This window comes from Neomonachus schauinslandi, chromosome 6, assembly GCF_002201575.2.
Source record: "Neomonachus schauinslandi chromosome 6, ASM220157v2, whole genome shotgun sequence".
Classification (NCBI taxonomy): domain Eukaryota; kingdom Metazoa; phylum Chordata; class Mammalia; order Carnivora; family Phocidae; genus Neomonachus; species Neomonachus schauinslandi.
In genome coordinates this window covers 41,965,113-41,989,090 of record NC_058408.1, presented here as the reverse complement: position 1 = coordinate 41,989,090, position 23,978 = coordinate 41,965,113, and the positions used below count along the sequence as shown (strand labels likewise).

The 23,978-nt window shown below is 43.1% G+C and overlaps 1 protein-coding gene across 3 annotated transcripts in view; it reads right to left on the bottom strand.

Annotated features, from left to right (window-relative positions):
• The window catches only part of CACNA1E (calcium voltage-gated channel subunit alpha1 E), a 276,327-nt gene that overhangs the window by 88,042 nt on the left and 164,307 nt on the right, over positions 1 to 23,978 (bottom strand). For all 3 annotated transcript variants that reach the window (XM_021682567.1, XM_021682568.1, XM_021682569.1), the window contains exon 7: positions 18,082 to 18,185. In XM_021682567.1, the coding sequence (XP_021538242.1) occupies positions 18,082 to 18,185 (104 nt within the window). The remainder of the gene's footprint in view (positions 1 to 18,081; positions 18,186 to 23,978) is intronic.

Genomic DNA, 23,978 nt, shown 5'->3' with positions numbered 1-23,978 from the left:
AGTCCCAGGATCAAGTCCCATATCGGGCTCCCTGCTGTCAGCAGGGAGTCTGCTTCTCCCTCTGACCCTCCCCCCTCTCATGCTTTCTCTCTCTCATTCTCTCTCTCAAATAAATAAATAAAATCTTAAAAAAAAAAGTTTGTATTTTACTCCTTTCCTCTCCCCTTACCTGGAACAATAGTGTGATTAATCAGTCATTGATTTGGAGTATGTTATTTCTTTCTTGGCTTATTAAGAGAAATTATCCTGTATACTATTGGCTTGTAAGATTCCTGAAGTAAACCTATGTTAAATAAATTGCTGGCAAAGACAAACTCAGCCTCTGAGCATATTTTGCCTCCCAAAATAAAACAGCCCTCATATCCAGGAAGGAAGAAACAAGCCAGGGGTTGAGGGACATGCCACAGCCCCAGGGCAGGGCAAGAGGAGGAACCTCATTCAGCCTCTCCTGCCACAATATATGGATTCTCTGGCACAGACACCTTATCATGGCCATAGGCTGAGGGTTTGAGAAGAGGGCACATTAAAGGAGAAATTCTGGGCTCATCTTCAGGTTCAGCAGGTTCTACCAACAGTGTTGTGGGGGAATAGAGAGGGAAACAGTCAAATGAAGAGTGCCAGGGCCAGTGAGAGTCAGAATAAGAGAATGCAAGTCCTGGGGCATCTCCTTTCCTTTCCTTCTTCTCTGGATTGCTACAGTTAGAAAGAAACAAGGGGCTGGCTTGGTTCATGGCATTACCATCTATCAAAGTTTTTACCTTTGGCTCTTTGTCTTCTTTCTATCCCTCCTGTCCAATTAGTGCCATGTTCTATTGGTTCTATCCCCAAAACAGCACTTGGATCTACCCTCCCTTGTCCAGGCCCTCATCCTTTTCTGCCTGGACTATTACAAAAGCACTCCCATGGTCTCTCAACCACCTGTCTCTCTTCCCTTCATTTTATCCATCTCACACATACTTTTTTTTTTAAGATTTTATTTATGTATTTGACAGAGAGAGACACAGCAAGAGAGGGAACACAAGCAGGGGGAGCAGGAGAGAGAGAAGCAGGCTTCCCGCCTAGTGGGGAGCCCGATGCGGAGCTCGATCCCAGGACCCTGGGACACTTAATGACTGAGCCACCCAGGCGTCCCTCACAAACACTTCCTTTTTTTTTTTTTAAAGATTTTATTTATTTATTTGAGAGAGAGAATGAGAGAGAGAGAGCATGAGAGGGGGGAGGGTCAGAGGGAGAAGCAGACTCCCTGCCAAGCAGGGAGCCCGATGCGGGACTCGATCCTGGGACTCCAGGATCATGACCTGAGCCGAAGGCAGTCACTCAACCAACCGAGCCACCCAGGCGCCCTACACAAACACTTTCTAAAACACACACTAGATCTGATCACTTCCAAACCTAAAATAATAACCACAGTGGGTAACATTTGTGGAACACCTAGTTTCCAAGCACCTTCACACATTTTGCTCATATTTTTAAGAAGGTAGAACAGGTATTTTCATCCTCAATTTAAAAGTTAAACAACTTGTTCAAATTTAAGTAAGAAACAAAGCCAGGATTGGACCCCAGTCCTGTCTGCTCTAAGAGCTTAGGCTCTTCATGACCCACATGTCTGCCTAGCCCAATGGCATATTTATATGCTGATTTCTTTATTGTTTCATATATATGTGTGTCTTGATTTTTCAACTACACTCTGGGGATCCAGAAAGGTTTAAAGAGGAGGTAATATTTTAAGGATGACCTTGAAAAAAGCAGAATTTAAGTAGGCTATGAGCACAAGAACACAATAATCCTTTAGCATCTAGGGTGAGCATCATTACCAACATCACCATTTTCTAGCTCAGAACACTGAATCTAAGGGGAGTTAAGTGTCCAAGGACACAGAGCCACTAAGAGGAACCAAGACCTTCAGATCTTCTACATTCCATATTCTTTCTATTCTTCCTCTGTTCCTCCACAGCCTCCTCCATCTTCTGCTAAATGAAATACAAACACCTAACATGACCTTCACAGTCTTTCACAGCCTGATACTAACCTTTCCTCTAAGCCTCGCTTCCCATCATTCGCACCCACCCACCTGCCTGCAGCCAGCGTGGCTGACGCCAGCAGCTGCACCCTTCTCCCTGTTCTGGAGAATGCAGCACAGTTCTCAAGGTTTGGTCCACTGGTTCTCTGCCGGGAATCCCTTCTTAACTGCCCGAGTCTGTCAGAATCCTTCTCCAAGGCCAGGTTGAAATGTCACTTCTTCTGTTCAGCTTTCCCCTCCTCTCCTTCCTCCTTCCCCAGCCTCCAGTCTCCATCCTTTCTTTCCTCTGTGCCTTTACAGCTCATCTCCCAGCCATGCTTTACTGTGGTGAGCTGTGCATGTGTCTGTCTCTCCCTCTATGTGAGCCTTTTGTGAAAATACTCCATGTCTTGCTCAACTCTGTATCCTCCCAGACTAGACAGACTAGGCCTGACACATGGTAATAGGCCCAACAGATTTCTTTTTAATTAAAAATATCCAAGCTGACTTGGAGAGTAAACTGATAGCTCTACCCTGGTTCTCAAAGGCTTAAATGAAGGAACCCTCCAACTCTGCACTGATCCAAAGGGAGGCAGGTGAACTAGCCAGACAGCAGCAGTTGCCAGGTAAGTGCCACCACTGTTTCTCTTGGTTTGGCTCCACTAAAATCTCTGTAGAATCAGTCTATGAAGTATGCAGTGTGTCACTTCTACCTGGCCCCCAGAATGACCACGTAGCTTGATTTCTGGTGGGAGAGAGAGGCCAACAAACCCCAGTCTAGCCTCCCTGCGTATTTGGAAGTTTTCTGGCTCTGGGTCTCATCAGCTGGCTTCCTTGCTCTCCTCTACTCCCGCTACAGACCACCGTGTACTCTCACCCTTCCACCTGGCCTCCTGGCAGGGCTCAAGGGCCCAGGGCCTAACAAAACTGGCCTGGTCTTTTAAAGAAGCCTCTTGGCTAAGAAGCAAAGAATAAGCACCAGTGCAGATACTTCCTGAGCAGCCCCTGTGTCAGTGGAGGAAGAAGGGCTGGGTAGGGGGAAGGTTCTGTATTATGTCTATCAAGGGGACTTTTAGGTTTTGTTTTTCCATTGGGGGCCTAGGGCACAAAGTCTGGTACCAGTGTCTTTCACACCTGTCATCCCTCCCTTGTCGTCATAACTGTGCCCGTGGCTTATCTCCCTGACTAGTCTACAGGCTCCATGAGGCCAAGAAGAGCCTACATTGATTGTATCACATTCCAACGAGGCCCTATGAAGTTGAATACCAAGGTCTGGTATTACAGTAGATTCCACAGATTATGGAGATAACATATAAAGAACAGCTAATATTCACCTAACATATCTGTGACATTTTTTAATTTTAAATATATTTTTTAATTTATTCATTTGAGAGAGAGACAGAGCACAAGAAGCAGAGGCAGAGGGGGAAGCAGACTCCCCCCTGAGCAGGGAGCCCAATGCAGGACTTGATCCCAGGACCCTGGGATCATGACTGAGCCAAAGGCAGACGCCTAACCATCTGAGCCTCCCCAGGCACCCCTGTGACATTTTTAATCTATGAATCACTTTCATGTAAATGATTTCATTTATATTTGTAAAGACCCTGGGAGATTCAGAAAGGCTCTTGCCCAAGATCACCGCATCAGCAGAAGACAGAGCCAGAATTCAAGGTAATATTTTCCAAAGTGAGGTTAAGTGCCATTTCCACAACTCCTCAGCTGTCTTACATGGTATCTAGATGTCAACATTTAAAATCAGAAGGGATTTAGTTTCAGCTCAAGGTCAAGGAAAATAAAGACCTAAAAACAGAGTTTTGTGCTTTTTCTAAAAGGACTAGCTTTTTAATTGAGCAAACAGCACAAAAATCCACTGCTCTGTGTTCGGTTAATAAAGACCCACTATAAAATTCAGGGTATTAGTCAAACTAGTAATATACTCCTTGATTTTTTTGTCTGTAGCATAGCCACCATTTATTCATATGTATATTACATTCTAGAGAGAACAGGGACAGACAGGATTCAGTTCCAATACCTACCAAAAATAAGTGTCTATTCTAATGTTAGATCTATTATGTCCACCATTCTTGGGAGTATATTTGTGCCTGGCCCCGAGGAAAGGGAAACATGTCCCGCCACTGATCCCCTCTTCCCTGAAGACCTGAGTACTCTCTCCTTTTCACAGAGGATCCTGGGATTATTCAGATGATGGTGTTTTGGCAAAGATAAAGCATACAGCTGCTACGTTACTTAGTCATCCAGATGACTACTGCCAGACTTCCTACTGAAAGGTACCTCAAAGAGCGGCCCTCCAAGTATCTCAACTTATCCAATTCCCTTGGATCAAGCAAGGAAGTTTAAAAGGAGGAACTCTGGCTTGTAGTAGAAAGTGTTCACAACCCCTCAGCCTTTCTGCATTGGCCTGTGGCTTAAGGTATGAGATGGCTAAATAACTCCTTTTTTATTTGCTCCATCCAGTGTAGAAATACCCACAGATATAACAGAACTCAAGATGGAATGCATCTAGACTCCAGAACCCAAACAGGGGGAACGAAAATAAATCCCATGTGAGGTAGCAAAAATACTACCAGGTCTATTCTCAGAGCTAGGCATCCAGGTAACCTCTGTGCTAAGAAACTGGCAGTTAACCTCTCTGACTCAATTTCCCTGTCAATCATTAGAAGGACACAAAAATCCCTCTGCTCTTAGCCCAGGACAGGAATAAATTGGGTTACTCTGGGAGTCCAGACTGGGTTCCTGTAAAAGACTGTATAATGGTAAAAATCCAAATTCTGTTTCACTGGAGATACTTCTTACCCAATTCTGTCATCTATTGTTTTTAGCTGCACTGCCCCCCCTCCCCTTTTTTTCGTCCAGGAGGATAATTTGCTGTTCCCTCCCATGACAGAGCTCTCACATAGATGGAAGGAAAGTAAGCTGAAGCTAAGCACGGATGAGTCTCTATTCTAGTTGTCACTTAGGTGTGCAAGGTTTGGGTTTCTAAATTTCAGTTATGGGAACTAAGAAGAAAGCTGATCTCCATGTTCTGCTTGGTTGAGTACAATCTTCTTCTTTCAGCCTAGGTAGTGAATTTACATTTGTGACTGCTTTTGTTTTCCAGCAGTTTACATGAGAGGCATAATTTGTAAAAAATCAACTATTCCTACACAGCCAATTATAAATTATTCACAATTAGATGAAGTGGAAGAATTATATAATCTCACACAAGGTGTAACACCCAAAACATTGTCATGTGTGACTGGTGGGAGGTGTACAGAGAGAAGGCAAAGTTCTCTTTCAAGTCATATTTAGGTAAACATTAAAATGGGTTTATATTTCCTGAACTTACAGACCTATAAAGGAGCCACTGCCACAGATAATCCACGAAGTGCTCATCTGTAAATTAATACATTAAAGTGACTGGTTTTTGTCCATGGGCTGATGTGAGGGCACCTGGTCATTCACATTGCTAGAATTTATCATGAGGTGACTAAGTCACCGGGACTAACTCTTGGGAGATTCAATGAAGCCTTGCTCCCGCCTGAAATTCCTGCCCATGTTATGTCATGTGAACTCAGAGTCACAGGGCACCTGGACAGGTATCTCTACATTTATCTAGATAGTGAGGAAGACATTCTGGTAGGTCTGCTGTGACAAGAAATGCTCTGCTGGAGGACTCTGGCTCCTGTTTTAGCCTCTAGCTCCAGACCCCTCCTCCTGATTCAGTACACACGGGGAGCTTTGTTTACCCATGCAGAGGCCTTTGCGGCTGTCATGGCAACAAAAAGAAGACAAAGCCGGCCAGGATGGGCTGGCCTGGGTGACTCAAAGATCTGTTTACCCACACTCCTGTACACACTTGTACGCTTCATCACACACACACTGGCACAAATACACACATGCTCACACTGGCACGTAGAAGCCTATGCAGACAGACTTTGCCAAGCACACAAATGGCCACATGGTCATATTCCTATTACTCTTCGGAGCCCATATTTCCAAAATGCTTCACTGCTCCCAGGGGAACTTTGCCAGTCTTCCCGTAAGCTGTTTGCTCCAGGAAGGGGGAGTTGGGGTTAGACATCAAGAAAAAACCTCATCAACCCTAAATATTCTGAAATTAAGAGAAATTGGGGTAAGTCAGATAGGCAATTGTGTGTTGGCTGGGATTTCATTTCAGTCTCATTGGAACATGGGCTGGGGGATGGAGGGTAAAACAGCTTTTTGGTTGTTCTTACGAGTCTGGGGAAGCTTTTCTCCCATTTTTCAGAGGAGCAAACACAGCCCAGAGAAGGTAAACACCTTGCTGAAGGTCACACAGTTCAGCTGTATTATAGTTATTTACGTCTTATCCCTTGACTTGTTCCAGAAAGGATTTAAGGAGCCTTAGGTTGCTAATAAATAAAGGCCAGAAGAGCACCCAATTCTCTAAATGCCATCCAGTGTTGACTCTAATAAGCAGGATGGATGGGAGTCCAGGAGGGTGAGGGATGCTTAACTCAGGCCCTGTATCACACCATGTCACACCTCCTCAGAGATCAGGGGCTTTGGGAGGGCTCCTCCAATGAGAAGTTGTCCTTTTCTAAGGCAGTTATGGCAAATCAATGACCTTACACAGAGTCTTGTACCCCACCCCGACTCCTCCACCTTATACCCACAGCAACAAAAGAAAGGCCATGGGTCTCACAGACCAGAATATCAGGTGCGGGGTGGGGGGTAGGGGACTAACAAATCACCTCTCCAAGCCTCTCCTTTCATATGCAAGGAAACCAAGGCACAGATAGGTCAGATGGCTTGCTGGTCCAAGGCCAGTAGCATGTGATGGCTGCCTGGAGCCTAACTTGGATCTCTGGATCCCAAAGCCAGTGCATTTCATATCTTCATGACATTTCAGGCATGAGAAGTCAAAGAAGCAGGTTCTTTTAGGATCTTGGGGAAGGCATGGTCTTTTTATTTTTTGTCTTGTTCGTCTTGACATTGAGAATTCATTTATTTGTTGGAGTAGATGCAGGGGAAGGCCTGGCAATTAACACAAAGGGGATAATGAAGGAGCTGGAATATGTTTCCTGTTTTGCTTTTTGCTTTTTAACCTTGAAGTTGGTGTAATCCAGACTGTTAGAGCATAACTAAAATCTCTGAAACCAAACCAAACTGGATTTGAATCCCATCTACATCAGGGTATGATCTGGGGCAAGCTAACATGTGAGTCTCGGTTTCCTCCTTCGTAAGATAGGAATAAACACCATACCTGTCTCAAAGCGTTGTGAGGATTAGATTAACTATTAGATGGAAAATGCCAAGTATAGTATCTAGGAGAGTAGGTGTTCCAAGTGCCTATTTTAAGTATCACTGACACTCCTGAGAATGTATCATAATACATTTAACATATTACCAAGGCCTTTATCCATCCATCTATCCATCTCTACATATCCAAAATAAAATTAACTGAGTGCCTGCTGGGTGGTTGGCATTATTTTAGAATATGGGGATACAATAAAAAGCAGAAATCCTTGTCTTCATGTAACTTACATTCTAGTGGAGGAGACAGACAATACACAAGATAAAAAAGGGCAATATAAAATATGTACTTGTAAGTTCTAAGGGGAAACTAAGGCATAGAAGAGGAACAGTAAGTATGGGGAGGAGGTCTGGGATTTGGGGTAGGGTGGCCAGGGAAGGCCTGGCGTGAGAAATGACTTGAGAGGTGGGAGGCAGTGAGCCATACAGGGTATCTGAGGGAGAGCATTTTAGGAGAGGCAACAGCCAGAGCAAAGCTGTGGGGCAGGAACTCCCCAGAGGAGCCGTCTAAGAATAGAAAGGAGCCATTATGGCTTTGAAATGGACCGAATAAACAGAAAACAAATAAGATGAGGTCAGAGTGGATCACAGGCTGCATGGAGGTGGAGAGCTAGACCGTGTAGGGCTTCAGAGACCCTCTATTTGACTTTTACTTGGTGTGATCTGGGAGCCATTGGTGGAATTGGAGCAGAGGAGTCAATGACCTAAGCTTTCATAGAATGTCTCTGGTCACCCTGTTGACAACAGGCAGATGAGGGCTAAGGGTGGGAGCAGGGAGACCCTATAGGTTATATCCAGATCATGGCTGCCTTGGCCAGAGTGGCAGGTGTACAGATACTGAGAAATACCAGGGCTCTGGATATGTCGTGAAGGTAGGGCTAAGAAGACGTGATGACACTTTGAATGTGGAGTATAAGAGAGATCTGGATCAAAGATGACTCCCCCCACCCCCGACAAAAAGTTGTTTCGCTTGAGCAACGAGAACGATGGAGTTAAATGAACTGAGACGGAAAAGACACTGTGAGGAGTAGGGGTTTTGTTGGAGGGTGGGGTGGGGATCAAAAGTTCAGCTGTGTATGTAAGTCAGCTGGGATATCCAGACACGTTCACATTAAAAATCATTAGGCCCAAGAGCACTAATTCTGTTATCTGTGTGGTATGTGCTAGTTGCTTCAAGGAGTATTCTACACGGTCTCCCTACCACCCCTCCGTTCTTCTCCCCTGCCGTCATATGCTAGAAGGATGGTGATTGATTTTTCAGCAAAATACAATCCAGAAATTATTGTTGCTGTTGCCGCAAATAAGATTCAAAACAAAACCAAACCCCACAAATATTCTTGAGTGATGCATTATTATATTCCAACCACTTCACAGTTCCTCCCATCAGCGGGGATGATCAAGGGATAGCATGTACTATGGACACAGAAAAGTTACTTGTTCTCACGTGCTTGACCTTACAAGCTTTTACGACGGGAACTAGGAAACCATACTTCTCTCCCTATTCGACAGATCAGAAAAATCAAAGGCCTAGAGGGTCAATGTGACTTATGGAAAGACAGAGTTACGAAGAGGAATTCAGGTCTCCCAACTCTGTATAATTACCTACCAGTCCGCACCACCCCATTGTAGCACACAGACACTATCGAGGCGTGAACTCAGGGGCACACATGTCGCCTTCTGTCTCTCTCTCTGCACATAATGGGATATGTTTCAGTCACAATATTTCAGTGGGTTCAAAGCCCTGTGGTAAGGAAGAATGAGCCAGGGGAAGTAAGGGATTTTATATTCTTTCTCCCTCATTTCCATCCCCCCCCCCTGCCCCCCGCAGCACTCCCCAGCAGGAAAGAGGCTTCTTGACAGGGAACAAATGGCTGTGTTCTTTTAAGAGACACTTTTGGCACTCCTCTGAGAAGCTGAAGCAGTCAATCCTGCGCGCCCCCGCCCCCCCACCAAGGGTCTGGAGGCTTCTGAGGAACGGGAGTGGCTGCGTTCAAGGGAATGACTGAGAGTTTATTACCAAGTTGAGTCATTATACACTTTAATACTGTGTGGGCTTTTTTTTTTTTTTCCTTGTAAAAAGCTTTAAATTTCCCAGAATCCATTGTTCAACAGCCCCAGATAACTTAAACATTAAAGATTCCTCTCAGGGAGGTAAAATCCTTCTGGTTCAGCATCAGAAGATTCTTCCCTGTTAAAACAAGCCCTTTCTTCTGCTTTGGAATGGACAAGTGGAACCAAAGAGAAGGCCCAGGGCTGACAGAACGAGAGTGGCGGATGATGAGGAGTGGAGCAGAAATCTGAAGGAAAAAAATGGGCTGGAGCAAACAAGATGGGGAGAGAGTCCTGAGGGAGGTGAACAAAGTTTGCAGACTTGGTGTTGGCTAATGCACCAAGTGTGAGCTTACCACACGGAAAGGCTGACCAGGCTTTTCTACTCACTATCCTGGTAAACATCTCCATGATGGGCTATGCAGGAGTTTTCACTCACATGTATTCATTCGTATCTTCAGGGTATGTTAAAGAGCCCCTCAAACTCAGCTCCATTTTTCAGACAGAAAAATCAAGGCTCAGTACAACTAAACTTGCCCAAATCACACAGTCTGTATTAGAAACAGCCATACCTCAAACATTTCTGTTCCTTATAAACTGTCCACTTACTTGTTGGTGGCCCTATTATGCTGTCAATTCTGTGAGGGCAGGGGCTGTGTCAAATAGCTTTTGTTCAATATCACATTCCTAGTCCCAGCACCGACTGGCTGCTCAGGCTACTCTTGTCTCTTGCCTAGATGCTTCCTACCCTCAGTAGCCCACAATAATCTCACTAAGTGACTTCTTATTTCCACCCTTCTCCCGATACCCCTATTTCCCTCATGGAAGGAAAACTGGGGGGGTAATTTTGAAATACAAAATAGTCATGTTATCCCCAGCTTACGACCCCGTTCCCCATTCCCCACCAGCATCTCACTACTAAAATCCAAACTCTTTACTATAGTCTACAAGACCCTACATAGGTCAGATCCTTGTCTATCTCCCTGGCTTCAGGGGGCCTTTCCTGACCACAGAACCAAAGTTAATAATCCCACTAGTTGTCATGCTCTCCTATACTAGGCTGTTTCATTTCATTAGTAACCTTTGTCACTAAAAGATGATTTTTTTCACCTTTTTTTTTTTTTTGTCTTTTCACAAGAATATAATCTATATGAGGAAAGAGTCTCTTCTATAATGTTCAACATTGTGTCCTCAGTGCCCAGATACTTAGAAGGAACTCAACAAATACTTATTGAATGAATGAATAAAGGTAACAGAGCATTCAAAATTATGCATTCTTTTCTTTGGAGGTAAGTTACCTTTATGAGTCATGACCACTGCACATCCCATCTAGTGGTTGTAGGATCAATCCCTCTACCTCCGGAATTAATTCTCAACGAAGCCACTCTGAAAACAAGCTATCCACCTCTTCTCTGACACTTTACATGAACTTTCAAAGCTGTGCCAAAGCTGCAAAGTATCATCACTTCAGGGAATTCTTTAGTACATTTGGCTTAAATTTTTTCTGCTGCCATTGACAGCTCATCCCTCTGCAGACTCACTTACGTTGATGGCTATTCTCTTTTATTTAGCGGTCTTTCTTAAACTGAAGATACTAATAAATCACCAACTTCTTTAGCTTATCTTACAGTTAACCTAAGTTCTTTGATAAAATGCAATTAATTATTACCTCATTGAAAATTTCAATGCCTATTAGAGACAAATGCTACAAAAGCAGGTGATGTACGGTGATGTACAAGCAAAGATGTTCTCCTTTGGAAAGGCTAGCAGGTGGTGGACATTACCGCTTAAGACTACTGGAGGCTATGCACATTCCCATGAGGACTCTGTAACAATAAATATACAACTAAAGTAACAAGATGTCATAAAAGATACTTAAACATGTAGTATAGTGAAAAAAAAAAAAAAAGAGAGAGAGTCCACAGGCAAGTCATTTAACCTCTCTGAGGCTCGATTTCCTAATACACGGCATTGATAAAAATACCGACCTTACTGAGCTGTTGTCAATGGGCTCACAAGAGCACCTAGCATGGCATGTCTTAAATATATGTGAGCTGAACCATATGATCCAGCAATTGCACTACTGGGTATTTACCCCAAAGATACAAAAGTAGGGATCCGAAGGGGTACGTGCACCCCGATGTTTATAGCAGCAATGTCCACAATAGCCAAACTGTGGAAAGAGCCAAGATGTCCATCAACAGATGAATGGATAAAGAAGATCTGGTATATATATACAATGGAATATTATGCAGCCATCAAAAGGAACGAGATCTTGCCATTTGCAACGACGTGGATGGAACTGGAGGGTATTATGTTGAGTGAAATAAGTCAATCAGAGAAAGACAAGTATCATATGATCTCACTGATATGAGGAATTCTTAATCTCAGGAAACAAACTGAGGGTTGCTGGAGTGGGGGGTGGGGTGGGAAGGATGGGGTGACTGGGTGATAGACACTGGGGAGGGTATGTGCTCTGGTAAGCGCTGTGAATTTTGCAAGACTGTTGAATCTCAGATCTGTACCTCTGAAACAAATAACGCAATATATGTTAAGAAAAAAAAAAAAAAAGAAGAAGAAGAAGGTAGCGGGAGGGGAAGAATGAAGCGGGGGAAATCGGAGGGGTAGACGAACCATGAGAGACGATGGACTCTGAAAAACAAACAGGGTTCTAGAGGGGAGGGGGGTGGGAGGATGGGTTAGCCTGGTGGTGGGTACTGAGGAGGGCACGTTCTGCATGGAGCACTGGGTGTTATGCACAAACAATGAATCATGGAACACTTCATCTAAAACTAATGATGTAATGTATGGGGATTAACATAAGAATAAAAAAAAAAAAAAAAAGATACACGGTATTACAAACGCCTTCACAATGTCCCCTGCTTTTACTTCATAACCATTTCACAAGTCACCACAGGCTCTCGGTACCACATACTTGGACTAGTATGGTTGTTTCCTCCTTAATCCTAGTGAATCTGGTCTCTCTCCATGCCAATTCTTCCCCAATGATGCTAGATGAATGGTCTTATATACTCCTTTCATCCTACACTTTATGTAAGTGCAGCATTTTTACTTTAAAATTGTATTTCTATTTTTCTTAAAGTGATGCACATTGAGTTTTAAAGTCAAATATTTTAAAAAGACTTATCATGAAGAGATAGCCATCCACTGCCTCACCCCTCCCCACCCCTAATTCTCGTTCCCCAGAAACCATCACTTGTAATTTTTACCTGTATTTTTTTCTGGTATTCATTTCCAATTTTCCAAGTATTATACTTACACAACTGGTATTTCTTTATCTTTCCATTTTAGATACTGCTTAAAGACTCTTACTGTGAAAACTAAGATTTTAGTCTTTGACGTTCCCTCCCCCTCCCCATATTTACCTTCCCCCTTTCTCTCAAGTCAATTATAGCACCATAAGGGGCCATCTCACAATCCAGTGTTAACAATGAAAATCCGGTTGACAGCTGCAGAGAAAACTTACTATGCTTATATTCCTTTAGTGGTAACCCTTTTGTATTTTGTGGAACTGCTTAGATGGAAGTATGTGCATACAAATACATATATGAATATATAATGTTTATATATAATGCAAACATATTTGTATATATTTTATAAATATGATTATATATAATCTTCACAAAACCATTAAACTTTTCTGAATATAGTATATGTCAGGGAATATACTTGTTTCATTATTTCCATAAAGATACTACTCTTAGAGCTCTCTATCACCCTATTCAAATCTGAACTTGCTGCTCTTTCGACTTCCCCTCATCATCATCTTGGAATTCCCTTTGCCTCTCTCCTCTAGTGAATTCCTTGTTTGCATGAATATCATGTCCTTCTCATTCTTCAATTAATTCCTTATTTTTAGGAATTAGTGACTCACATTCTGCAGTAACTTCTTCAGAAAGAGTGTCCCAAAATACTGCTATTCCATTCTCACAAATTACTGCTATTTTGGCTGGGTATAGAATTCCACCTTGGAAATTTTTTTCCTTCAAAAAGTTTTAGGAACTTCTCTGTTCATTTCTAACTTTCAGTATCAATGAGAAACCCAAAGCCACCCTAATTCCTGATTTTGCATTGGCAAAATATATTGCCTTCCCAATAACCAGAAGCTTTTAGAATATTATCTTTATTCAGATGCTCTGAAATTTTGTGATGACTTTATCTTGCTGTGGTCTCTTTTCATTAGTTGTGTCAAGTGCTCAGTGGGCAGTTTTTTATTACTTAATTAAATTCATTTGTTTCCTTTTATCTCTCTCTATACCTGCCTCCCATCTCTCTGCCATACAAATTACCATTACAATATACTGGTTTCCCCGAGTATCTGAAATTTCATTTTACACCACTTCACTTTCATGAAAAAACCCACATTAGTACCTATTTTCAATAACTGAAAAAAATTCAAAGAGCATTTTTGTCTTTATGAAATGGTAATTGCTTCTTTGCTTCATGTCATATTGGTTTATGAAAGGTTTCATAAGAATGCTCTACTTTCAATTCAACACCAAAAAAAAAAAAAAAACCCCAAAAAATCATACTAAAAAATGGACAGAGGACCTGAATAGACATTTGTCTAAAGACAATGCACAGATGGCCAACAGACCCATGAAAGGATGCTCAACATCACTAATCAAAGAAATGAAAATCAAAAACACAATTAGATATCACATCACACATATATCAGAATGGATAGTAGCAAAAGGATAAGAAATATGTGTTGGTGAGAACACGGAAAAAAGGGAACCCTCATATACTGTTGGTAGGACTATAAGTTGGAGCAACTACGGTGGAAAACAGTATGGAGGTTCCTCAAAAATTTAAAAATAGAAATACCATATGATCCATTACTGCACTACTAGGTATTTATCCAAAGAAAACAAAAACACTAATTTAAAAAGATATAAGCACCCCTATGCTTACAGTAGCACTATTTGCAATAGCAAAGATATAGAAGCAACACAAGTGTCCATCCATAGAGGAAAGGATAAAGAAGATGTGGTATATATAGAAAATGGAATATTACTTTTTCATTCAAAAGAATGAGGTCTTGTCATTTGTGACAACACAGGTGGACCTAGAGGGTATTATGCTAAGTGAAATAAGCCAGACAGAGAAAGACAAATACAATAGGATTTCACTTATATGTGGAGTATAAAAAATAAATGAACAAACAAACAAAAACCAGATTCTTAAATACAGAGAACTGGTGGTTGCCAGAGAAGGGAAGTGAGTGGGGGGATGGGCAAAATGATAAAAGGACTGAGTTACAAACTTCTAGTTATAAAATAAACCATGAAGCCAAATAGTACAGTTTAGGGAATGTAATCAATAATACTGTAATAATGTTGTATGGTGACAGATGGTGACTACATGGTAAGCACCAGGTAATGTACAGAATTGTCAAATCAATAGGTTGTACATTTGAAACTAATTTAACATTGTATTTTAATTATATTTCAATAAAAAACAAAGAATGTTTTACTTTCAGATAGCAAGAGAAACTTGTATTCAATGTATACTTTTTATTTGAATGCATTCTTACAAACTATGTATTGTGTGTGCATGTATTTTTTATTTATGTGGGTGGTATTATACCATGCTATTTCTTGTTTTCACTAAACTATGCTTTTAAATTACTCTATGTTGCCATGTGTATATGGTATTTGTTGCTCCTAATTGCGCTAGTATGTCATGGTATGCATCCAACAGCTTACCTATCTACCCTCCCAATTATGGATGTCTAGGTTCTCCAACTCCCCATCACCAAAAACCACTGCTGGAAAGAATATCCTTGCACATGTTTCCACAGACCTTTTACTCTGGCAAGGTGTGTTTACTGATTCTGGAAATATTTTTAGTATTTTTCTTTGTAAATTTCTCCCTCTCCACTTCCCTGTTCTCTTTATGGAAATCTTAATAGTTGAATGATGGATGAACACTTTGATTTTCTTATTTTTGTTCTACTTTCTAGGTGATTTCATTAATTTCATATTCCAACCATTTACTACCTCATTATTTTCATTACATGTTTACATTTTTACATTAATTCATGTTACATTAATATAAATTTTGCATTATTTATTTTACATTAATCCCCAAGGGCTCTTCTTAATGGCTAAATTTTCCTTTTTAAATAGCAATGTTATTTTGTGGATAAAATTATTTCTCTTCTATCTCTGCTGATATCAATCATGCTTTTTAAATCTTTTGCTCCCTGCATCATTCATATTCCCTCTAAATCCTTTTTTCTATGTATTATTTTATTTTTGTCTTTTGTTTTGGACATTTTCTTCAAATGCTGATGATCCCTAGCTGTGCATTAATATTTAAGAGCAAGTCTCAAAAGTCTTATTGGAAACTCGTGTGTATAGCTGGAGCTTCTAGAATGATGAGTGTAATGGGTTGAATGCCCCTGCCAAAAAAAAAAAATATGTCCACATCCTAATTCCTGGATCCTATGAATGTTACCTTATTTGGAAAAAGAGTCCTTGCAGATGCAATTAAGTTAAGGGTCTTGAGATGAAGAGGTCATCCTGGAATATACAAGTGACCCTAAATCCAGTGACAAGTATCCTCATAAGAAAGAGGCCCAGGGAGATTTTAGACAAAAGAGAAGGAGGCAATGTGACCACAGAGGAAGAGACCAGGGTAATGCAGCCACTAGCCAAGGAATACTTGCAGAGTCACCAGGGACTGGAAGAGGAAGGAAATAAATTCTCCCCTCGAGCCCTCACAGGGAGTAATGCCCTGCCAGATTTTGGACCTCTAGCCTCCAGAACTGTGAGAGAATTAATTTCTTTCATAGTGTGAAGCCACCTAGTTGTGTTAATTTGTTGCAGCAGCCATAGGAAACTAATAGGAGCCTCACTGAGGGTGATGGGTGGGAGCCATTTCTCTGTCCATCCTCAGATATCAACATACATAAGATTCTTCTCTTAAGATGGACAGTTTCCCCACAGAGGAATCCTACTAACCCTTACCAGATTGATCCACTTTTGTGAGTCAACAGTAGATGTGGGCTGGGAGCATAATGTTCAGTTTGTGGACTTCACTACAACACATCACCCCTACCCTCAGAAGTACCTGATTTACCATTGCAAATTTCTGATTCAGCCTCTACAGAGACAGGACGTCTTCTGACTTTGGCTGGGGTGGGGGGTTGGGCGGGGCAGATACCTGTCAAAAGTGTTTGGGGGTAGAGATCTAGGATGTTGGGCAAGAGGGCATCTAAGTGTTCCTTATGAGGACTTTTGACCAATCCTCTTGTTTTTAGTGCCACCCATACTTCATCTCTCAGACATTACGTGGTACCTTGAATTCCCAAGCCTCTCCAGGACTGTGCAAGCTTCTGAAGGACAATCATTTTGCCTTTTTATTGGCATTCCTCACCAAAGGCAATTAAACCTCAGCTTTCCCACCACTAGATCAGTTACCATTTACTCTCTGCCTTCAAAACTTTTATTGACATCTCTCATCTTTGTCATTTCCTCTCTTGTTCTATCACTATGCCCTTCTTAAAATTTATTTCCTGTGTTAGTAGAGTTACAAGACATAACAAACTTGGTTCAATCTGCTATGCTGAAACAGAAGCACCACCATCTAATTTCCACCTGAAGAACTTATGCTACTCAGAGAAGAAATTAAGTCCAGTTTTGCTTAGAAAAATCTAAGACCCTCTAAAATCGACCCCTGTAATAGCCCCAATTTTATATTTTTCATTTCCCAAAGTAAAGTATCAGCTCTAGATAAGTCAGGTTGCATAACATTCTTTTCCCACTATAATCTGAGTCCCATTTCTTCAATTTTGCTTATGGTATAGTGCTCTCCTTCCTGGAATGTTCACTCACATATATTCTATTTTATCCTATTACATCTTGTACATTCAAGCAAAAGCCCAGTCCTTTATGAAGCCATTCCTGATAACTTCAGACTAAATAGATTTGTTCCTTCCACCAAATGATCTATAGCTTATATTAGTAAGTAAAAGAATTTCCATTCCCTGTTTCAAGTGTGTTGTCCTGTCTACAAAATATGATTTTCTTTTTTTTTTTTTTTAAGATTTTATTTATTTATTGAGAGAGTGAGAGAGAGAATCCCATGCAGACTCCATGCTGAGCACAGAGCCCGATGCAGGGCTCAATCCCATTACCCCAAGATCATGACCCCAGCTGAAATCAAGAGTGGGACACTTAACCAACTGAGCCACCCAGGTGCCCCACAAAGTACAATTTTCTTAAGAGACTTTGTGTGCTCTTTGCAATGCTTACCATGGCACTGGACACCGAGTACTTGCTGACTGAGGTACACTAATCCAAGCTACAAATATGGGATTTGATATTCAATAAAGACAGAATAATAACCTTTGAAGGTAAAGATTACATCTTATTCAACTTTATATCCCTCGCAACCAGCACAGTGTTTGACAAAGAAGGTCTATGACTATTGAATGACTGAATGAAAAGATGGATGGATACATGAACTCTCACTAGATATCATGTTCAATGTTGCACGTGGTTTAAATACTTGTTAACTCCTAAGAAAAATAAACATGATTAGAACAATGTTCAGTACTGTATCCGCAGCTGCTAGAATAGCCCTTGGCACATTGGGGGGTTGCTCAGTAGATGTCTTCTAAAAGAACGTTAGATGAATGAATTGGTCGGTAGTCAGGAGCATTGGTTTACAGTTGGAAAGAAAGGAGGAGAGAGGAACGTCTGGCTTACCCGGAGAGCACTCCCAGAACTAGGTTGAGAACAAAGAAGGATCCAATGATGATGAGGGGGATGAAGTACAGCCAGTTCCAGGTGGCTCCTAAGGCATCATTGGTCTGAAAGAAAGAAAAATTGTTCCTTAATGTTCTATCGAAACCATCTGCCAGAAGGAGGTCTCCCTTCCCGAAGCTTCACATCCATGGTGAAACAAGCACAAGGTAATACAATTAACACTGCCTGCTTCATTCCCAATTTGGTGTTACTGTGGGTTAACTCCTATTCCACCATGTAAAGAGGAAAGGACACCGCATGAGCCTCACGCGATATCCTGAGCAGGAATTGTCCAACACCCTCACTTAACAGCTGAGATAACTGAATCCAGAGAGGTCAAGTACTTTTCCAAGATCACGCAAACAATTACAGGTTTTATAGTGTTCGGTGATGTCAGTTCCAAGCTTTTGCAGTCTAAACTGGACAAATTCTCAAAAAGTCAGAGGCAAGCTAGGTGTATGGGTCTATTCCATGGATGCTGGCGAGAGCCTTGACAGGGCTGCTTGGGAGACATTAGTGTCCTCCACATCCTGCTCAGCCCTTGATCCTCAGCTCTGGCTTGCTTTCTTCTATCAGAGTCCAATAGTACAGAGCAGGCTCAGGCTTGACCCCAGCAAGGCTCTGGACAGAACAAGGAATCAGTCTGAAGAGCGATCTCTTCCTCTCTCTCTAATGCTAACACACAGTGAAGTGAAAAGTGCTTGGCAATTCATAGTCTGGATTTTTATACTATAAGTGAGATGCAAGGCCCTTGAATGGTGGGGGGTTGAGGGAGGATTAGACCACATGGCTTAGCCAAAGGCAGCAACTCTTGGAACGGTGTCTTATTAGGACCTAGAAACAGTTTGGGAACATTTTGAAAACTCTTCTCTAACACTTGAGCCTCTCAACTAAACTTCACTTTGACTCTCTCTCCCCATAGTATCAACTCCAGATCTTTCTAGATAGTCTCCTTGAATCGCATTTTACGTATGCAGGGCTTTGAAATCCTCCCATTCCCACACCGGCCCCTCACACACAAACTTTAATACCCATTTGAAACAGTTAAAAGATATTTTATTCTCAGTTCACTGGAGAAACAAGGCCAAAGTCAAATGCCATGCCTAAAATTCATAGGCTAAATTAGTAAAATTAAGATCTGAACTCAGAATATCTATGGCAAAGTGCTCCTTTGTCCCTGTGATTTACCTTTTTCTCCCTCTCGCTACTCAACTTTGCAAACATATTTTGACTCATTGTTCTCATGCTTTCCGTGGACTTCTAGGGCATTCTATCTTTTCTCTCAAAATTACCTAATTTTCTTTCTGCCTCCCATTCAAATATGTCAGTACACAGAATATAGCTTCCCACTAATCGTGGAAGCTATCACCGTATAGATTTTTCCATTAAAAATAGCTTTTAAGGCAACCTCTTTCACCAAACTTGTGTCTTCGTCTTGTCCCCACACTGTTCAGAGACAGATGACTGCAAATGAAGCAGAATATAAATTAAAAACAAACACCTGCTGAACTGGATGGGGCAAAGGTGGGGATCTGCCAATTTCAGTGTGAACTAACTCTTTAGTTCAACCAGGTCTGGTCAGTTAAGTGCAAGCAGGGAAGATGCAGACCAGACCTCAGAGAAAACTGCTCCTGATTATCGGAAAGAAGATGTAGAAAAACTAGACACTGAGGGCCAGCCACAAGGGATTTTAATGAACATAGGAAGCTGTTTTTTCGGAGACAGTTAAGACATGGTCCTTCCTGTAAGCTGAAGGATGGATTACATGACCCTTGTATAAATAGCTCTATCTTTATTCATGATTACAAATGCTACATTTTGTAAAGACTGTAAAGACTCACCAGTGGTGCACCTGACCAACAAGTTTCATCTACTATATGGCTTAGCCAGTGCCCCCCGCCCCCAGCATTCCTTGGCAGCAAGGACCTAGTCTGCTCCCAACACCCAGATCAGGGTTCAGCTGCCAATACACCTGGGTTGGTACCAGCCATGGCAAAGATGAAACATGCTGTTAAGGTGTCTTTGGTCCCAGGAGGGACTGAGCTACAGTTTGAGGATGGCTAGAGCAATTTCAGTTGGGGGATGATATGCCAGGGAGGCTGTAGAGTGAAGAGCATTTCCCAAATAGTGTTCTTCTCCTTGCTAGGCATCTGTAAGACGTCAATGTGTTCTGTGGAAAATGAGCTTCTGTAACCAAAGGAACTTAGGAAACACAACAGATTATATTTTCCGCTTAGCCTGTGAGAAGACTCATGAAAGAAATATTACTAACTTCAATATCATTTCATATACTGCCTGGATTATGAAACCCACTTTTTTGAAGGAAATCTTTTAACATATGAGGAAATACAGCCTGTGAAATGCAGGGATGAAGGACTCTCCTCATGGACCGAAAGTCTGGAACACACTCCTCAATTCTTCCAGAAAAAAACAAGGACAGACAGTGTCTCTTTATCCATGTGTTGTGAGAATGCTTTGGCTTTGGTTTAACGCACCTTAAGGCAAGAAACTTAACTGTTCATTTCTATACCTGGTACCTAGTGAAGTGGTTGGCACATGAAGTATTCGTCAACTAACCAATACACGACCACAATTTGAATAAGAGGATTCTCGTGCTTAAAACGTACCCCCCAAAATTGTTCATTCTGATATTCCCCTCAGGCTTTGTCTGAATTGTTTTTTAAGAAAAATTGTCATCCACTATGACATCAGGCCCTGTTTGATGAGAAAAAGAAGAGGAAGGGGAAGAGAAGGAGAAAAAGAAAGGCTAGGAGGACACCAGGGCCAGAGGCATTATACCTGGGGGTCATTACAGATGACTGACGGTATAAAGATTCTTCTGGAGAAGGCAGCTTGACAGCTCCCCGAGATTATTCACAAACCTTTTAATAGACTTGCCGCACCCTTTCTACACTTCTCTCCTCTCCCTCAGGTTTCCTCCTGGTTACTCCCCTCCCATCTTGCCCCACTAGGAGGCCACACCCTCACCTCACATGCCTGTCAATGGATCAGTGACAAATCCAGTAGGACAAGGGGACATAACTCAGCAGGAAGGGGGCAAAGGACTTCAAATTTCCCTCCTCCAAAATGGCAAGTTTCTTTCTGATGCTAATTAGAACTTCAATCTCCTTCTGATTCATCATTATTAAAAAAGAAGAGAGTAATCAACAACTCTCCAGTGAGCAAGTGCCCTGAAGCCACGTGAGGTGGGAGTCAGAAGGCCAAGGACAAAGTAGCCAGTGCAGCCTCAGAGTTGTGACTGTGTTTTCTCCCGAGAGTCCATGTGTCTGTGTCACAGTGGGAGGGGACAAGGACTAGGGCCGCCAAGGTGAGAAGCAGTTGCTCTCTGCTCCTGTCTCCAAACCCTTCCGCTTCTGCGACTCCAACAAGCCACTTGCCTGGGGCGTCACCACACTCTACCTTCCCTCGCGCATCTTCCTTCAGGAATCGGAGGCAGCCATGCTAAGTACTCTTAGCAAGATGCTGGGGAAGGAGGCCCACAGCCTTCTGAACGTGTTCCACTGGATTCTGGCCCAAGAGTCTCACAGTGGAACCTCCCCTGCCCAGCCTGCTGTGGTGGAGCAGCTAAGGATAAACCAGGCTTCTCTCTTCAGAGAAGGATGCCCGAGCAGCGTCTTCATTCCCCACCATTCATGGAACACCTACTCTTTGTCAGCCGTTACAGAAGAGTGTTTTTCTTTGTGGCAATGTCCTCCTAGTGAAGGCAGATTCTCCACCCACACAACCCAGCCAAGCCCCTCGACCGGCAGGCTGGCCGCTGTCTTTCTCACCTGCTGACTCCCCAAGTGACACACACACACACACACACACACGTACATGTGCACGTGACAGGGGTAATGACAGACAGAGAAAGCAGTCGGGGGTGGCAGCCCACCTGCACAGGGAGTGCCTGGCGGTACCAGTCCTGACACCGCGAAATGTGTTCCTTTGGGAACCTGCCTAATTGGGGGTGGTGAGTGCACCCACTCCCTGCGTAAACAGGCACGCATGGCAATTATCACATTAATCTCTGGAGGACTGGGGGAAATGGGAGAAGGTGGGGTGGGAGGAACAGGATTGAAGAGAAACATGAGGATGGAGACAGCAAGATGGGGGGGCGGTTCCCGTGGTTCTCCTGGACTAAAGCTGCAGAAGCAGAGCTAGGCCCTCACTCTTGGAAGCAGGTCTCTATCAAGGTTCCACAGGGCTCTGGAAAAAATGCTGAGGGGCCTCTTCTATGTACATGCCTTTCACAGAGCAAATCTGACCAAGGAGGCTGAATGAGCTGGGGCTGGGAATAAGGAGGATATGGATTCTAGAGTCCTTTCAGGAAAAAAGGGTGTCTGTGGGACACACCTGCTTTCCAGGCTGGAGACAGCATCTGCTGGCAAGCCTGGGCTGGCCTACAGCGAGGTTTCTCAGCCTGGACACTGCTAGCATCTTGGGCTGGATAATTCTTCATTGTGGGCTAACTCCGGATAATGCTATCCTGTGGGTACATTTGCAGGATCCCTAGGTTCTACCCACTAGATGCCAGTGGCACTCCCCCAGCTGTAACAACCAAAGGTGTTTCTGGAATTGCCAAATGTCCTCAGGGGTAAAAAGTTTCCAGTTGAGAACCACAGGCTGAGATGCTCTGTCCCCAGAGTTTTTTGAAATCACCAACTGATCTCAGGTCAAGACATGGTTGGAAACACCACCTGAGGCTGCCAAAAAGACCAGGCCATTCATCTCAGTGAAAGCATCTGTCAAGGCCTCCGCTGACCACCCTAGGAAAAAGAAGTTCAGGGAGGGCAAGCATGGGGAAGGAAAGGGACAGAAGCCAAAGACCGACTCCACCAAGTACCACCTTCCCTAAGGACAGCACACCAGACATTCCCCGGCTGACGGCCTCCCTTTGCCTCTGCTTCATCCCAGCTCTGGGGCCGACAGCTCCTCTTCCACCCCAAGGGACTTGGAGCTCATGCCGCAGAGCTGAAAGGCCATATTTTGTTCCACACATTTGTGGAGCACGTACTTTGTGACAGTCTCCCAGGTGTTGGGGATAAACAATGAGCAACACAGCCACAGGCCCTAGCCCTTGTGAATCACAGCATATTTAACCCGCGTTAAATAGATCAGCACACACACACGTGCCCTTGACCTGTGGGCTATGAAAGGGCCATGCTGAGCAGGGATGCGAAGGGGCATCTGATCTGGTCCAGGGGGTCAGGAAAGGATGCGCTGAAGCTTTCGGAGAAAAGAGTCACATGACCGTGGCTGAGACAGCAGAGGCCAGAAAAGCAGGGAAAAGGTTCATTATGAAGGGGAAACAAAAAGGAGAGAAAAGTGAAGATGAAGGAGTGCCATGAAGTGGGGGACACAGGAGAAGAGAAATGAGGGTGGGGAGGCCCTCTCGGAATGAACTCCCACCACCCTGTGAGAGCAGCCCCCGCACTCCTATGCGGGCATTATCCTGAAACATCTATGAATTGTGAGGGCACCCCTTGATGGGTTTTCTGCCAAGTGTACATAATTGTGCGACCAGCAGCCAGATAACCCCAGTGCTTCCCTCCTACCCTATCCTAGGCACCATCTCCCTCTCCTCAAATCTACCATTATCCTGACTTCTATCATCAGCAGTTATGTCGGCCTAATTGGAAAGTCACATTTGAGCATTTCCCTGCAAATGCTGAGCCATCCACACTCCCTCTTTGCTCAGGACCGAGATGTGCTCAGGATTTACATTCAGAATAGCCCTCTCCCACCTGGCCTCCTCCCCTGCTCCCTAACTGGCTCTCACCTGCCTGGATGGGGCAAATCCTGTATTGTCCCCCCCTCCCTAACTGGCTCTCACCTGCCTGGATGGGGCAAATCCT